The 18,566-nt window shown below is 46.8% G+C and overlaps 1 protein-coding gene across 14 annotated transcripts in view; it reads right to left on the bottom strand.

Moving 5' to 3' along the window:
* The window catches only part of PROX1 (prospero homeobox 1), a 141,432-nt gene that overhangs the window by 16,310 nt on the left and 106,556 nt on the right, over positions 1 to 18,566 (bottom strand). For all 14 annotated transcript variants that reach the window (XM_063919072.1, XM_063919076.1, XM_063919064.1 and 11 more), the window contains one exon: positions 10,676 to 10,870. In XM_063919072.1, the coding sequence (XP_063775142.1) occupies positions 10,676 to 10,870 (195 nt within the window). The remainder of the gene's footprint in view (positions 1 to 10,675; positions 10,871 to 18,566) is intronic.

Raw genomic sequence — 18,566 nt, 5'->3', positions numbered from 1 at the left:
CATGAGCTGAAGTGTTTGCTGTTTAGCAGAACAATCCTCCTCGCCGGGCGCATATTGTGGCTGGTGCGGGCTCCCTGCGCACACAAAGAGTCGCTGTTGTCTGGTAACAGGCGGTAATCTCATTTCCAAACTTGATTTTCGTGACTGATGATTCTTCCACGCTGTCCGACACCTTCACGTCTCGGTCTAACAAGTGACACCGGGGTGAGGGGGGTCACATGGCTAAGTGACAGTAACCTCAGTTGTGTTGGTGTACACACAAGTCACATTAAACTCACTGGGCTGATGGAAACAAAGCCTCACAGCACTGAGGTCATGGGTTCGATTCCCACCTTGGCCCTAACTGTGTGGAGTTTGTATATTCTCCCTGTACTTGCGTGGGTTTCCTCTGGGTACTCCGGTTTCCTCCCACATTCCAAAAATATACTGGTAGGTCAATTGGATCCAAACAAAAATGAAACCTAGTATGAATGTGTGCCGGTGTACATGTGATAGGGAATATAGAGTGTAAGCTCCACTGGGGCAGGGACTGATGTGAATGGCCAAATATTCTCTGTAAAGCGCTGCGGAATATGTGTGCGCTATATAAATAATTGGTGATAAATAATAATAATGTAAGATGTAGATTGGGGAGGGGAGTGGGTTTGCAGATGTAAGATGTGCAGGGAGATTTAGATTTGAGAGGGGTGTGTCCTGGTCCAGCTCTAAATTTGAAGGTAAAAATAAAGCAAAAAGTACAGCAACAAAAGCAATTAACGTTACATCTGGACAAACCATGTTGCACAGCAACGTGGGCAGATACATGTATTATGTTTGCATGCAGGGTAGATACTGGCTGCTTCTGCATGTAGCCAACACATGCGGGACAGCTTTCTTCTCACACTGCAATGTAGCTCTGAGCTAGGACACACCCCTCCCACACCTAACTCTCTGCACATGTTACATCTGCCCCCCTGCAGTGCAGCATGGTGGTACCCAGGTGCTCAGTTACTGGCTGCCTCTGCATGTAGCCCACACATGCTGGACAGCTTTATTCTCACACTGCACTGTAGATCTGATATAGGACATGCTCCTCCCACACCTAACTCTCTGCACATGTTACATCGGTGACACCCACCCTTATGTTTAATAGAGTAATAGAATTGATGTTGTTGAATCGACTGTTTAAACACCATGCTCTACAATATTGCACAATCATTAAAACAACATAAAATTCCAAGGTAAAATTATTTTTTTTCCTCCAAGTACTGTAACTTTACAACTAGGCTTCTCCAATTACAGTTCCATTCAGACTGGCTTCGCTAAACATGACTTTGTTCCAGCAATTGTAATTAGTATTTGTCAAAACAAACAAAAACAATATGTCCATTTACAAATGCGATCTAGATGAAAAGAACACTTCCATCGCTCCACTTAGGATATTGTTTAATTATGTTTCTGCAAACAGTGATGATATGTTGGTGAAACACTGACTCAAACACACAACAGAAAGAAACGCAACCAAACAAGATATAAAGCTCTTACAGAGTCTATCTGGTGCGGGAGATCGGTACCTGGTTACTGGTGGACGGTGCAAACTCATATCAGATTAACGTCACTGGATTTAAGATGGCAAAAATATCTACAGCCAGATGGTGCGGGGCAACACATTCAGCTCCACTGCGCCTGGATAGGTGTAACCGCGCCTCTTCAGCCAATAGGCAATCTGCATGTCTGCGCAGCTACCCCATGTGGTGTGCGACTCCTCTGTGCTGTCTGCTTTACGTAGGGTCTAGTTTTACATCTTATTAAAGTCAATTGCATTTGCCCATTTCTCTCATAATAGAAATAACTTAAACCTCACCAGAGGCGGAACTACCGCCAGTGCAACCAGTGCGTTGCGCTGGGGCCCGCCACTGTCCAGGGGCCCAAAGCATTTAATGAGTCAAACTGACTCATTAGATGCCGCTGTGTGCTGCGGGCAACCGCTGCCCGCAGCACACAGCCGCCCGGAGAGGAGCGCAGCGGACACGGGGGGAAGGAGGAGGAGTGAGGTGGAGGAGGGAGCCGCAGCAGCGCTTTGTTACTGGTGTAGGCGCTGCTGCTGCCGTCCCTCTGCTGCACCATAGGCTGTCTTCCGACACTGTGAAGCGCATCCCAGCATTCACAGCGGCGGAGAACAGCCTATGGTGAAGGACTGGGACAGCAGCAGCAGCGCCTCCACCAATAACACAGCGCTGCTGCGGCTCCCTCCTCCACCTTCTCTCCTGCCCGGGGTCTCTGGAGAAGCTGCACCGAGGAGCCTGAGCCAGCGGAGAGAGTAAGTATAATTCATTCTTTAATTTTTTCTCTTTCTTTCTTTATGTGCAAAAAGGGGGACTGTCTGCCGTAATGTGTAAAAAGGGGATGCTGTCTACCGTAATGTGTAACGAGGGCACGCTGTCTACCGTAATGTGTAAAAAGGGGATGCTGTCTACCGTAATGTGTAACGAGGGCACGCTGTCTACCGTAATGTGTAAAAAGGGGACGCTGTGAGGGCATGCTGTCTGCCGTAATGTGTAAAAAGGGCACGCTGTCTGCCGTTATGTGTAAAAAGGGGACGCTGTCTGCCGTTATGTGTAACAAGGGCACGCTGTCTGCCGTAATGTGTAAAAAGGGCACGCTGTCTGCCGTAATGTGTAAAAAGGGGATGCTGTGAGGGCATGCTGTCTGCCGTAATGTGTAAAAAGGGCACGCTGTCTGCCGTTATGTGTAAAAAGGGGACGCTGTCTGCCGTTATGTGTAACAAGGGCACGCTGTCTGCCGTTATGTGTAACAAGGGCACGCTGTCTGCCGTAATGTGTAAAAAGGGCACGCTGTCTGCCGTAATGTGTAAAAAGTGTACGCTGTCTGCCGTAATGTGTAACAAGGGCACGCTGTCTGCCGTTATGTGTAAAAAGTGCACGCTGTCTGCCGCTATGTGTTAAAAGGGCATGCTGTCTGCCGCTATGTGTAAAAAGGGCATGCTGTCTGCCATAATGTGTAAAAAGTGTACGCTGTCTGCCGTTATGTGTAAAAAGTGCACGCTGTCTGCCGTTATGTGTAAAAAGTGCACGCTGTCTGCCGCTATGTGTAAAAAGGGCATGCTGTCTGCCGTTATGTGTAAAAAGGGCACGCTGTCTGCCGAATAGTGTAAAAAGTGCACGCTGTCTGCCGAATAGTGTAAAAAGTGCACGCTGTCTGCCGTTGTGTAAAAAGTGAACGCTGTCTGCCGTAATGTGTAAAAAGGGGGACGCTGTGTGCCATAATGTGTAAAAAGGGGAATCTGTCTGCCATAAGGTGTAAAAGGGTCTCTACCTCGTGTAGTGGCGCTACTGTGCTGCGTAATTTGAATAATGGAGACTACTGTGCACCGTTTTATGAATTGGTATTATTTTGTGGCCACACCCCTTCCCAATGAAGCCACGCCCCTATGTATTTTTGCGCATGCCTACGGCGCGCACTGCCCCTGTTTTGCATAGGGGGGCCCACAATGCCGTTTCTTGCACACAGTGCTAAAATGTCTAGTTACGGCACTGTTGCTAGGTATCCATTTCTCTGGCCCTGAGCAGGTCCCCCTCACCAGATCCTCTCCAGTGAGGGGGTGGACTTAGATGGGATGGGGGGGCGCAAAGCATTTAGTTGCACCTGGGCCCACCGCTCGCTAGTTCCGCCACTGAACCTCACTAAGGGCTAGATTTATCAAAACTTGAAAGCGGAGAGAGATAAAGTACCAACCAATCAGCTCCTGTCATTTTTCAAACACGGCAGTTAGAGCAGACAGACTGGTACTTGGTTGTCTATGTACTAAGCCTTGGAGAGAGATAAAGTGGACGGAGATAAAGTCAAACAGCTCCTAACCGCCATGTTACAGGCTGTATTTGAAAGATGACAATTAGGAGCTGATTGGCTGGTACTTCATCTCCACCCACTTTGTCTCTATCCCGAAGCGGGATGTATTAAAGTTCAAGTTCGGTGGCAGTGGCGGATGCCAGACGAATGTGGACATTTTTTAAAGGGGCAATCATTTACAAAGCTAAACTATGTTTTGAAAATGATTGCCCCTTAAAAAACAGTCTGACTTCTTTACATGCCGCCCCAAGGCTTTGTACCTAGACCCCTAAGGGGTAATTTTACTAAGAGGTGGATTATCACAGCCACTGATGATAGCCAGCTTTGACCGATGGGTTTAAAACGGCAAACTGTAATTGAGCATTTATTACAGTTGCCGCTTTAAATCCATCGGTTACCTCCGCCCATTATTCGAGGCATTGCTAGTCAAGCTACTCCTATAAACCTTACGCCTCCAGTGAAAGTAAAAAAGACTTTGAAGCTTTTTTTCCCCAATTTTTTTTTAAATACACATAATTGTCATATACTTTGGCGTATTACAGCCTAGGCTGAGAAACCTGAGCTTCACTGAACATTTGTGAAGTGCTATAAAAATAAAGGCATTTTGAGAAAAAGCTCCTCGACACCCCAAAGAGTAATGAATACATTTTGCATCAAAAACGCTTACGAGAATTATCTGTGCAGACACAAGTGCGTGTGCGAAGGCTGCAAATCGCCGCTATTCGAGGCAAATACGGGTTTCTTTGCTGTACAGGTGTAGGCTTCATTCCACTGCACAAACCCAACACGCGAGTGACCCTTAATAAGCCGCAGCGTCTCCTGTTTCGCACCTGATATACTTTGAAAACACCTAAATAATGATCGATTGGGGGACTCATGTTTTGTATCTGAATGTGTTGTACAATAGCTGAAAACGCACGGTATCTGTAGTTGTTTGCCCTATACACACACTGCGCCCCTCTCCCATTGATTAGTGCACTGAACGCTGTATTAATGACTCGCAGCTGTTAGAATTGGGCCGATTGATAACCTTTTTGTGGAATGAAGGAGATGTGAATGTTAGACAATAGACATCGCTCGCCGCACACACTGTCTTTGAACTTTCCTCGTCTCTAAAGGACAATTAATTATGAAGACCTTAAGGGTAGGTCACAGCAAGGGAAAGCTAACTGCTGGCCAGCCCGGGCGTCTAGTTAGCAGGATCCGTTCAATGCTTGTTAGGTAGCAAGGAAGCCGTCACCGCATTGGCCGAGTCATCAAACAGAGGTGGGAAGGCGGAACGCGGAAAATGTTTGTTTTGTATGGGGGGGGAAGAGGGGGGTTGTTATCACATAATTGTACTCTGAAGGTGAAATCGTCCGTATACAAGGCACAAGGGTGGAGGGGTTTATCCCCCCTCCCCTGCCCCTCTCTTCCAAAAAGATCCACAGGGTAGGTTACAGCCAGAAATGGCTTCTGTGCGGTGCATTAAAAGGGACGCTCTTTTCACCAAATTATTTCACAGATGCAAAACAGTGCAACACACAAAGAGTTTAGACTTTTCTCCTACATTAAATAGAGTCACAGATAAGGTCAGACACATGATACCTAAAGACACGAATCTGTGAACTCTTGAAGTCAAAGGACTGCTCTGTGCACAATCTTTCAAAGGAAAGAGATCACAGAACTCCACTGAATCCCCTTTAAACTTTATGAAGCAGGAGGAGAGGGAGCTCTAAGTAGAGGAGCCTGACAGAAGAGCCTTGAACTTTTTTCTGAAGGAAAGATGAGACCTCCCTGGGCTGCCACAAAACATCTTTTTTTTTTGCAAAGCCTCTTCTGAACTCTGATATGTGCCAAGACACCGCTATTGAAAGCTGTATAATTATGTGCTATAGCCACTGTAGAAAATGCTTTGTTCACCTCAACAAAGAACAATAAGGAGAGTAAAGCAACATTACACTGTACTTTTTTCTTTAAGGATGTTGAGAAAAGGGCCACGCTATGGTAGAACTAATAGAGGAGCGGAGTTTAAAGCGCATCGCGACGGGTTTCGATTGGAGCCGATGACACACACAAAAAAAAAAAAAGACAAGAGGGAGACGGAGGGGGTGATGACTGACGTTAAAACAAAGGTGGCGGGTAGCTTTGGCCGCTTCATTAGACTGATCAGTGAGACGCTCAGGAAGCGGCATAAAACAACGCAATTATCGGGCCGCAGAGGAGACTTGGCTGCCGCTTCTTCTCGGTCTCCCGTGAGCGCTACAGGTGACACGGGGCAGAAGTCATTACAGTTTGATGAGTATACACTTGCAGACGCTGGCTGGCTGGGAGGTTAGGCTGGAAGAACCAGGATATCCGCTAACGAAAACCCACGCCGGTACTCATTCACATTATATTACTAGCTTCTGGATATAGGGGGTCATTCCGACCCGATCACTCGCTGCAGTTTCTCGCATGGCAGCCGTCGTCGCCTAGCGGTCACCTCTGAGACAGAGGCGGCCACTGGGCGGGAGGGGGCTGGATGGCGGCGTTCCGGCAGGCGTGGCCGGACCGTTGGGGAGTGGGGCGGTCCGCGGCGGCTGCATGACATCACACGCAGCCGCTGCGGGCCAGGAAATGACGAGTTGCTCCCGGCCAGCATGCTAAAGCTGCGCTGGCCGGGAGCTACTCTTGAAGTGCAAAGGCATTGCCGCTGTGCGATGCCTTTGCGCTTCTACGGGGGGGGGGGGTGCGGCACTGACATGCGGGGCGTCCCCACGCATGTCAGTGCGAATGATCGTAGCTGCGCTAAATTTAGCACAGATACGATCAACTCGGAATGCCCCCCATAATCCGCTCCATGGCTGCAGAAAGCATGAGGCCTTTTCCACTTCACCATCTTTTCCTTTAAATGGTCTATACAGGTGCCTGCAATTGTGTTTTTTACTGTGCTAAGTTTGTGTATAATAAAGAAAAATACACTGAATTATTTGCAGACTCGCCGCGCCTGTCAGCCATTCCTCCGTCCGTTTCGCTTTCAGCTCTGGGGCAGGAGCAGAATCTGCCTTCTGTCTCGCCCCCCTCTGCCAAGCTTGAAGGTCACACCTTGATGTTCCTTCTGCAAGCTTACCTACAAAAGACCTTGTTTACTTCCCCTAGATGAGGGATAAGCAACAATTTCCTCTTTGTGTGCGCGACGTTCAGCATTACAAATAAAAATAGCATTGACCCCAGTCCCCTAATACAAGGGTGAAGGTCAGGGAGGGCCTACTGTTTTTCTGTGCACGGTCGGGAGCTTCTAAGGGCCATACTATTTACTGGCCGACTACCCCCCAAACACAGAAGCACCGCCTCAGACTGTTTCAGTGCTGTGGCCGGGTGATACAGAAATATATATATTCATTATAGATAACTTCAGCGATGAATTATTTGCTCCCCTTACCCCCCCAAGTGTCAAAATGAAAATGTGAGCAAAGAGCGGCTGTCTGGAATTTTGGGTTATCAGGAAAGAATAATGCAAGCCATTGTATTCTGGTGTCGTAAACACCGTTGGGCATTGGCCATAAGGCTACAGTTAAAATGACAAGGCCAAAATCTTCTCCTGCATGTAATGTGACTTTGCTTTTAAGTGCCTCGTGCAGGGCACACTACAGGGAGCCGCAAGTCAGTGACACGGTTTATGACGGGGCGAGTTCACTGCTTAATCATCTCCAGTACTTAACCTGTATCACAAGTGTAAGTGAAAGTCAAGTCGGCTTGAAAAGCACGCTGGGGTAAAAAAAAAGGCCCCATAAAGGGCACGCCGGTGATTTCACAGAGAGAGCCTCATCTCAGACTTTAATCACATTGAAAGATCAGCAAACTGTGTCTGGAAGGAACGGACGAAGCTAAATATGGCAAATGCTCCGTTTGCTAAAAAAACCCTGTCTGTATCCAATTTCATCATCAGCTGCCGATTTTTATTCTTTACCGTAGGAATAAGGAGGAAGGTTACGGTCACATTTAGCAAGCGGAGATCGGCCTGCATCAGCTGAACCGGTCCATGTACTGAGTGACATGCTGTCACATGTGAAAGATGAGCGACGGTCGACGCGGCGAGCTGGCTAGATACAGTGGCCGTTAATATTACACGGCAGAAGTATTGTAAGGAAGAGCATAAAAATAAATATGATATTAATGACCCTTCTTATAAAAATGTAAACATACGCTATTTTACTTTTACACATGTCCAAGTCTTCAACATCAGTTTTCATACATAGCGGGCAAACTGGGGTGATCTACACATTACGTAGGCACGCTCCCCTTACAAATAAACTCATGCTAGTTCTTAAATGCCGCTGGAGAGGAGGCTTCTTAGATATTTATGCGCCCCACATTAAGGCAACGTCCCCAGCGCAGCTTGGTACATCTTGCCCCGGTGCAGAAACTGAGAAAGGTACTTGTAAAACGCCATGCACAATAGGTCAACTCATTTTGGGGCCTCTATCGTTAAAGCAGAATGTTCTGTGTGATGCTAAGTAACAGACCCCACAGAAACGGAAGCCGTGAACCGGTCGCCATAAACCACCTGTAGAGTTTAGATGTGTCGGGCAATATAGAAGGTATGAGGGAATAACTGTACATCCGTGGTGCTGGGGAACGCAGGAAGATTTTGTCCCACCTGTCTGTCTTTTAAATGAGACACCAGCCTCACATGTCAGTTTTCTAAGGACAGAACTGCTGGTCCTGGAAATCTGATACTTGGAGTAAAGACTGTGGATAGGCCCTACTGTAGATGAAGTTTTCTACATAACATGTTTTTCAAATGTACCCTACCTACCCCTTGCTCCGCCATGCTATACCTGGGGAGTTTCATCATCTGACACCACCCATTCTCTGCGGATTATGGGTCTTTGAAGAAAAAGGGGTCCACACTGGAGTAGGCTGCAAGCAGAGCCTTTTGTTGGTCATGCCTTCAGTCCTCAACATTGTGCTGCTTCAGGATGACGGTGACCCCACGGTGACAAAGCTTTGCAGCGGGTCTCTCATTGTCTGTGAATGTAGCTATAGAGGAGTTATGGTGTACGCCGCATATTTAGGTGTTGCCTGGGTTCTGTGTAAGCGTGCCTTACATTACTAATATGATGTCTTCGCTTCATATTCCCGTAGGAGAAAAGTCAGAATTACATTACTGATTATGTTCCACTGGGATCCGTTCAATTTGCCGGCTGTCGGGATCCCGACGCCGGAATCCCGCCAGCCGGCAATGTCGCCAGCCGGAATACCGGCGCACAGGAACCGCTTCCACTTGTGGGTGTCCATGACACCCATGAGTGGAAATAGAACCTGTGGCGACCGCAGCTCGCCATGCTGCCGGCACTCTGCAGGTGGGATGCCGCTGCTGGGATACTGAAGTCGCCATCCCGCCCGGCGGTATTACGTACGTAATCCATCTCACCTGCTCAACCCCTACATATCAGCCCATGTGAAAGGATAAGTATATGGGGGCAATAAATAAAATGTAATGTAAACCGCATGACGTGAAGGAGCCAGGTACAGGGGTGTACGCTGCACACATGGCCCCACATGGGGGTGTGAGGTACAACGCACAATGTACGGGCGATTTAGGGTGACGCTGCCTACGTTAATACACTGTCCCAATGGCAATTCGCCACCATCACCCCAACATCACATGTAATTCAATTGCTCCCTATATGCTATTATGGGGTGGCTCAGATGTTAGGATCACAGCGTTTTCTTTCATCAGCTAATGGTGCCCTGTAATATCACCCTTGGGCGAGGGTAATCGTTTCTTATACCTAATTCATATTTAATGTATAAATAAAAATGACCCCCCCGCTGGAAACGCTTTTACTCAGACATCTCCGAAATGAACAGGTATCTTGTAACATTCACAAATATGTACATAATATTTCCCTGTAATGTGTAATGCTGTATTTATATGTGCAATGTCTATAAGTGTCCACTGTCACCCAACTCTGGTTCCACAGGTTTAGAGGTGAAATCTGGCAGGCATAGGAGAAAACCTTCCCCCACACTGCCAACCTAATCACATGCTGTATATCTGCAGCTTTCATAGGATTGTGAAACTGCACCTTAGATTGTATCTTACTAGAAGCCTTAAGGGGGGTACACACGGAGAGATCTGACTAGATTGCGTAGAAATGAAGCACTGATCTCTCTGTGTGTAGGGTGCCAGCGACATTGCTGAGCGGGGGGAGAGATGTGTGTTGAGCAGGGGGGAGAGATGTGTGCGGAGCGCTGTGCTAGATTGCTCAGCATACCTCTCCCCCGTGTGTACGGGGCTTTAGTATATAAACCATATATTCTTTACCGTTAACGGCCCTTTACAATATCAACGCTCTTCACTAGGAAAAGCAAAGTATTGTTGCAGCAATAGGAAATGGTGCAGATGTACTAAGCCTGGAGAAGTGATAAAGCGGTGATAAGTGGAAGCTGATAACACACCAGCCAATCAGCTTCTGTAAATTTACATATTGGAGCTGATTGGCTGGTGCGTTATCACCCTGCACTTATCACTGCTTTATCACTTCTCCAGGCTTAATACATCTGCGCCATTGTGAGGTTCTGCAAAGCGTTGTTATCAAAAATGTACATAAAAGATTCTAATGAGTATCTTCAAAATGAGTGGAGTGACATGTGGAGACTCTGCTGCCTGGAGAACGATGCAGGTAGCCGGTTAGAGGTAAGGCTTTTACCATAAGGATATACACTACTTCATAAAGTGTGGGGAACACGTAGTAAACCCCCCCCACCATATCACATATGTAAGCCGGAAACAGGGATGCATGCTGTACATACTGATGTCTGGGAAGCTTTAGCAATATACAAATGCTGTACATACCTCAAAGTCGTTAGCTTTGTTATAGTGCATGTTTAGGGCGCGGTACAGCTCACAGTCCCGAGTGATGGACAGCTCCTCGGTACTGGTTACTCCGTCATTAATAGCTTGCCTGGCGTACTTCTCCATCTGGATGTAGTAGAACTCTCGGAAGTTGCTGAACCACTTGATGAGCTGAGAGGTAATACATCTGTTGAACTGTAACAAGAACAAGATCATGAGACGTTCAATCTAGAAAAGTAATTGCTAATTATAGATCATCAAAGACACAAATGCTGGTCGTGTACTTTTATACAGGGCACGGGGTATAATGGTGACTTCTGATATGCAAGATAATCTGCAATAGGTGACATATAACGCACAGTTCCCCTGGAGAGTGATAAAGAGATAAAGCACCAACCAATCAGCTCCTGCCGTGTTACTGGATGTGTTTGAAAAATGACAGGAGCTGATTTGTTTGTACTTTATCTCTCTTTGGGAGTAATTCAGACCTGATCGCTAGGCTGCGTTTTCTCACAGCTTACGATCAGGTAAGAACTGCGCACGCGTATGCACAGCAATGCGCAGGTGCGATAGACCGCAGCAACGGGGATCGATGCATAGCGACGGGATGGTGCGAAAAAAGCGATCGCAAGGGCGATCGCAAGGAGAGGGCGTTTGTGGGTGGTAACTAGCCGTTTTCAAGGAGTGTCTGGAAAAACGCAGGCGTGTCCAAGTGCTGGAAGAGCGGGTGTCTGATGTCAATTCCGGTCCCGGACAGGCTGAAGTGATCGCAGCGGCTGAATAAGTCCTGGGCTGCGCAGAGACTGCACAAGATCTGTTTGTACAGCTCCCCTACACATGCGATCGCACACTTGCACAGCGAAAATACACTCCCCCTGTAGGCGGGGGACTATCTGATCGCAGCAGCGCAAAAATCGCTGCCCAGCGATCAGGTCTGAATTAGGCCCTTTATCACTTTCCACTTTTTAAAGCTTAATACATTTGGGCCTCTGCCAATTAAACAAAATCAAATACATATAACCAGGCGGTTGGCACTAAAAAGTCAGATAATAAAAACAAACACTTAAAAATGCAAATCAATTAAGAGGAAAAATTTCAAACATTTGGAATCTTGCAATTGATCCACATTTTTAAGTGTATGTATTTATTATCTGTGTTTAGTGCCAACAGCCCAGTTATATGAAATAAATGTAGTTACTGTCTGTTATAGGAACTGATGAGTCCCAGGACATGTGTATATGATACACTGTATCATTTAGAATAAAATAAATTTCTTTCACACGTAAACTGCGGTAGTGGACGGCTCTCCTTGTCTTGTGTGTACAGCTCATGTGAAGTGTCCATTAGACGAAGCTCTGCTCATACAGGGCGCTAATCATCCACGGGTGTAGTATGGTATGCTGGCGGCCAGCATACAGACGCTGGGATCCCGACCGCCGGCATACCGGCAGCTGGGCATGCGCAAATGAGCCCCTCGCGGGCACGGTGGCGCGCGCTACGCTATTTATTCTCCCTCCAGGAGGGAGAATAGTTGTCGGTATTCCGGCGCCGGGATCCCAACAGCCGGCAAACTGAATACCACCCATCACCCACATGTAAGTCGCATTACTATATAGTCAGCGCCGGAGGTAATCTTGTATTCTAGTACAGATGTAGCCATGCTCATCGTGGCTATATCTGCCGTATACGGGCACTCCCGGCATGGCGAGCTGCGTCTTTTGCCGCCCCCCATTCATGCAAATGGGGCACGTGCGCATCTAAGGCTCATGCGTGCCTTAGATGGGCATGTCTAGTTGTAGCCACGATGAGTGTGGCTATATCTGTAGTAGACACGCCATATATATATAAACCCCTGTAACACCGACTGTTAACATGGTGGAGGACGCATGATGGTCTGGGGCTGTTTTGCTGGATACCAAATCAGTGACTAGTGCAGTGACCGCCATCATGATGCGAAACGGCCCGCACAGCATTTTGCAGCACCATGCAATGCGCTCTGTCTGCACCAACTTAGTCAGGTCAAGGGTTCATCCTACAATAAGATACAATAAGATAATAAGCGCTACTTTGAAAAGTCAAAAATTGGGGGATATCAAATTACCTGTGGTACATTACCACCCAGGTCTATCCTATTAGCCCCAATAAGCCGGTACGAGCTGCGGCTTTTCGGGGTTTCTGTTGCTGCACCGTGTGGCGGCTACTAACAGCTCCCGGTGCAGCGCTGACCTCCAGCTCCCCGGTCACATGACCGCTCCCCCATCATGTGACCGCTGTCGGGGTCAGGGGTAGATGGGGGTGTGGTGCTGCTCCGGCTTCCCCGCTAGGGGTCTCGGCACTGCTGCAGCGGGCATGGGAAACAGCAGGTTGCCGTGACTTCTTAGGGATTTTGTTTTGTCTGCCTGAGGCAAGCGAAACCAAATCCCTGGAAAAATCCCCGTTTTCAAGCAAAAATGGGTAAGTTTGTAACGAAAACACACAGGTTTCACTGAACCTGTGTGTTTTCGGGAGGAAAGCTGTTTTTTTACGGGCGATCCTAATTGGATAGCCTGTAAAAAAACATTGGTGAAACATCCGATGTTTCATCTCCTGTAACAGGCCTAAATGGTATTGAACAAAATGTTTCTGTGATTTCTTTGTATTTTTTATATCCACGTTTACTTGCTCTATGCTGTCATTTCAATTAAAAAAAATAAAATTGGAAAAATGCGGGTGTTGTAAAACACGTGACCCGATGTAGGCGATTTGTATTATTATTCACAACAAAAAGGAATGGCTTCCTTCATAATGACTTACAAAAAAAGAAAAAAGGAAAAGAAAAATAATTTAAAAAAAAATGAAACAAATGGGAAAAAGCTACAAAAGTACTAAGCACAAAGGTGACATGCGAGAAACATTTGGCGGCAATCAGCTTGGGCTTAGGCTAGCATAAGACGAATGGAAAATAATTGCCTCCTATAACATTTATACGTGAGCATCCGTGAGAAAGACAGGCACATGTGGCATTGTCCGAGCTATTATTACAGCCCAGATCCCTCTAAAGTCAAGTAAACTATAATAAGAGTGTCATCCAGACCTTCTGTTACTGGAGATAATACAAAGGTACAGCTGGGTCTGGAGAAGGAGAGGCGAGGCTGGCGGAGCAGTCATGTTCATCCTCGCCGTGTCTCCCGAGATGCACTTTATATAGCAGGCAGCCTCTAACGTACAATGAGTACACTGGGTAACATGAGCCTCTGCTGCATCTGTGTGTCGGGGTGGCACTGCTGGCACAGGCTGTAATCTCAGCTGAACTTTAGTGGAATCTGCGCTAATATGTAGTTTCTTGTCCTGATCTCTCATTATACACTTCCCATAATCTCCGCTTTCTAATCTGGTTTCACTACGTCATTAAAATATATATTTTGTCTTCGAACGTCAAATTCTTTAGCAGTCTAATTTTTTCACCCCTTTCAGTGTGCCCATGCGCATGGCTAGGGAACGCCACACTTGGTAAAATAAAATAAAAAAAAACCTCTTTGAATATATTACTAGTGGTTTGGTAGACTTATCGTATTGGAGTTGGTGGCCTATGTATTGACCTGGAGAAGACATAAGGAAGTGATAACTCTAGTGATAAGTGCAAGGTGATAAACGCACCAGCCAGTCAGCTCCTAACGGTCAAATTGCATATGGGAGCTGATTGGCTGGTGCGTTTATCACCTTGCAATTATCACCGGTTTATTTTTTCCTTATGCCTTCTCCAGTTTAATACATCTGCCCCTTGGTGCCTATCAGGCTTATAGTGTTCCCCTGAGGCTGTTTTAGCAGAGAGCTGCACCCTACGCATTATGCAGTCTGGAGCACCACGCTGATTGGACACTGCACCAGCTCCTCATCCCTCAGCAGAACTCCTGACAAGGAGGGTTTGGATGAGGTCTGTGCTGCCTACATCCTGTACCGGTAGATGGTGAGAAAGATCGGACACCCTCCTTGCCCTGTACCAATCTCCGGCCTGTGACTCGCTGGCGGGGCTCAGGGACAGTGGGCTGGAAGCTAGGTCTAGGCTGGGCAGCATGAGTTGTATGGTCGTTGAGTCTCCTCTGGGCGAGGCCTTCTGGTAAAGTGGAGCGGTGGATCTAGGAAGCAGGTGCTGCATGTGTGTAAACACACTGCCGACTCTCTGGGTTTGTTGCACAAGGTAGCACAGTCAGCTTACACAGGGCCTGAAGGTATACACATATCATTATGTCCTGCGACTATAATTGTGGGTAGTGATGGGATATGCACTATATTCTAATGTAACTTCTATTTAAAATCTTAAATTAGTAATAATATATAGCAACGTGACGCATCAACTCTAAAATTTTGACTTCAAGACTAAAATGTGCTCTACTCCGCGAACAGCACCCTGCCCCAAAAAATCTTACCCTACATCCTGGCTCTTTGTAAGTCCCACTAACACAGGGGTGGGGAACCTCCGGGCCGCGGGCCTTATATGGCCCAGAGAAGCATTTTGTCCAGCCCGGGGGCCTGCCAAGGCAGCTGCAGACTCAGAGTGTAGAGCTGTCCTCCACGCATGGCATCATGGGAGATGTAGTTTTCTCACACTGTGCACTGTATACAGTGTAAGAAAACTACATCTCCTATGATGCAGTGTATAGGAGACGGCTCCTAGGGGTGATGTGAGACAGATTGAAGAGAGATCTCAACGGAGGTCTGCTCTGCTGGCTGTGGGCAGAAGGAATGGCTGTGACTGTGCAGCGGTGAGAGTGGACCCAGGACCAGTAGTGCAGGAGTCTGGATGAGACCTGTCCTGCAGTGGTGGTGAATGCCCTGCTGGCACTATACTGGGGCATTATGTGTAACTGGAACTATACTGGGGCATTATGAGTAAGTCGCACTATACTGGGGCATTATGTGTAACTGGCACTATACTGGGGCATTATGTGTAACTGGCACTATACTGGGGCATTATGTGTAACTGGAACTATACTGGGGCATTATGAGTAAGTCGCACTATACTGGGGCATTATATGTAACTGGCATTAATGGGGGCAGTATGTGTGAGTAGCTGTTACTGTGGCCATTATGAGTAAGTCGCACTATACAGGGGCATTATGAGTAAGTCGCACTATACTGGGGCATTATGTGCAACTGGCACTGTACTGGGGCATTATATGTAACTGGCATTAATGGGGGCAGTATGTGTGAGTAGCTGTTACTGTGGCCATTATGCGTAAGGAGCACTAATGTGGGCATTATGTGTAAGGCCACACCTACTTTCCTAGGAGAGTGCGTGCATTGGGGAGGCGCTTCAAAAATGGCCCGCGAATTATGGTGAAAAAAATCCAAATGGCCCTTACACTAAAACCTACTGCGTTTCCATTCCGGCTACATGCTAATATTTATTCACAGAATAAGATATGCAAATAAATAAAAATAGATGGAAGCAAAGGAAGTAAACGACTGTAAACCAGTGTCAGATACCTGACATGTCCCTTTAAGCCGTTGCAACGTTATTTTAACTTTTAGATACAGATGTTCTCAAGATCAAAGCAGATTGAGTTCTCCAACCACACTGTGAGACTGTCCTACAGGAGTTACCTCCTATTTCTATATGTCAGACAGAATATGATTACTAATGTATCAAACCGAGAGTTACAGCACAGTGAAAATACTCAATACTGTAGTCCTCATAAGCCTGAAGAAACATTGTTTCTGGTTCTTGACACAAGACAGAATAATGTTTCTACAAGGAGGATGCATTCCGGCATATACAGATCCCCCGCTCACAGAGAGAGTCACTATGTGGCGGCAGGTAGAAAGCGATATTGGGAATAGTCCTATGTATAGACACTGGGGTAGGTGGGCTCACAGGCCGAGTGGCTGGAGCTATAAACAAGTGGCTGCTGAGGCCGGAGCACCCGGGGACAGAACTGCAGGTGCGGACATGGGGGGTAATTCTAAATTGATCGCAGCAGGATTTTTGTTAGCAGTTGGGCAAAACCATGTGCACTGCAGGGGAGGCAGATGTAACATGTGCAGAGAGAGATAGATTTGGGTGTGGTGAGTTCAATCTGCAATCTAAATTGCAGTGTAAAAATAAAGCAGCCAGTATTTACCCTGCACAGAAACAAAATAACCCACCCAAATCTAACTCTCTCTGCACATGTTATATCTGCCCCCCCTGCAGTGCACATGGTTTTGCCCAACTGCTAAAAAATTTCCTGCTGCGATCAACTTGGAATTACCCCCATGGTTTCAGCATAGTTTAAGTTTTTCTCCCTGATTTCATGCGTGCCAGCCTGATGCTTTCAGATGGGCTGTGAAGGAGTTCAGAGCAATTGGCCTTAGCCCACAACAGGCTAGGGTGAAAGACAAATCAGTGGAGTACATTCATTACTCCCACCTGTCCTGGTTTAGGGTGAAAAGTTGGGATATATCTTCCCCAAAGCAGACAAGCGTTGCAAAAGTGCAACAGGAACCTGCCACTGGTTCTTGCAGACGTGAAGGGGCACTCTTAGGAGAGGGGAAGGTGGCTGAGGTAGGTCCAGTGCTTTGAAAGTGTTTGGACATACTCCTGCGATGTATGGCCACACCCCCTTCACATGTGTGCGCCGCATGTTGCACCCAATTCCCCAACTTCAGAAGTTGGCCGTTATGGGTTGCATTAAGATGTAGATTTGCTAAAATTTCAAAGAAGGAGATGTTGAAGTGTATCCTGATAACCAATCATGTTCTAGATATCATTTACCTAGACGTTCAAGATAAATGACAGTATAATCCAGTAATTCCTAAACTGTGTGGCATCGCACATTGGGGTGTTGGGGTGCCTCGGGTTGGTGGTCCAGGACCAACTCAAATTATTTATGGTCAATATAATAGGTAAAACCAGTGCTTGTGGCTGGCAATGACAAAATATGGGGGTGATTCCGAGTTGTTCGCTCGCTGGCAGATTTTAGCAGCATTGCACACGCTAGGCCACCGCCCTCTGGGAGTGTATCTTCACTTAGCAGAATTGCGAACGAAAGATTAGCAGAATTGCGAATAGAAAATTCTTTGCAGTTTCTGAGTAGCTCGAGACTTACTCACGATTAGCGATCTGTTCAGTCAGTTTCGTTCCTGGTTTGACGTCACAAACATGCCCTGCGTTCGGCCAGCCACTCCCGCGTTTTTCCCTGGCACGCCTGCATTTTTCCGCAAACGCCGAGTTTCCGCCCAGAACCACCCACTTCCTGTCAATCACACTCCGATCACTTCAACGATGAAAATTCTTCGTTCTGCCGTGAGTAAATCTACTAAGTTTTGAGCTAAAATACTTAGCGCATGCGCACTGCGTACCATGCGCATTTTCGCATTAATCGCTCCGTTGCGAAAATCGGCAACGAGCGAACAACTCAGAATGACCCCCTATGAGCAGAAACAGAAGTAAATCCTGTCCCTCACCACGTAATTGAAACTAAGGATGACATATAAACAAAATGTACTCCATTTTATATTTTTTTCTAAATTTCTCAATAAGAAACTTTTGGCTTAAATATTCTGATACTCTAGGGCGCCGTGATTTAAAAAAGTTTGGGAACCACCGGCATAATCTAATTGGATTATTATGGACAACAGCTTCACATTTTACTTTTAACAAGTTTTCATAAAGCTACCCCAAAATGACCAAAGGGAGGCGGGGTTATCAAAGTTTGGGGAGAGATAAAGTACCAGCCAATCAGCTTCTAACTGCCATGTTACAGCCTGTGTTCAAAAAATGACAGCAGTACGTTATCGCTCTCCAAGCTTGGATACAACTCCCTGTGAGTTACTAGTTAATTGTTAGGTTGTGTCCTCAAAAACCATTGGCTGAGCCCACAAAATGGCTGCCTCGTCTGTTGCTAGGCAGCGCCTACACTGTGAATGAGTG

The sequence above is a fragment of the Pseudophryne corroboree genome, chromosome 4 (genome assembly GCF_028390025.1).
Source record: "Pseudophryne corroboree isolate aPseCor3 chromosome 4, aPseCor3.hap2, whole genome shotgun sequence".
In the NCBI taxonomy this organism is placed as follows: domain Eukaryota; kingdom Metazoa; phylum Chordata; class Amphibia; order Anura; family Myobatrachidae; genus Pseudophryne; species Pseudophryne corroboree.
This window is presented reverse-complemented; position numbering and strand designations above follow the sequence as displayed.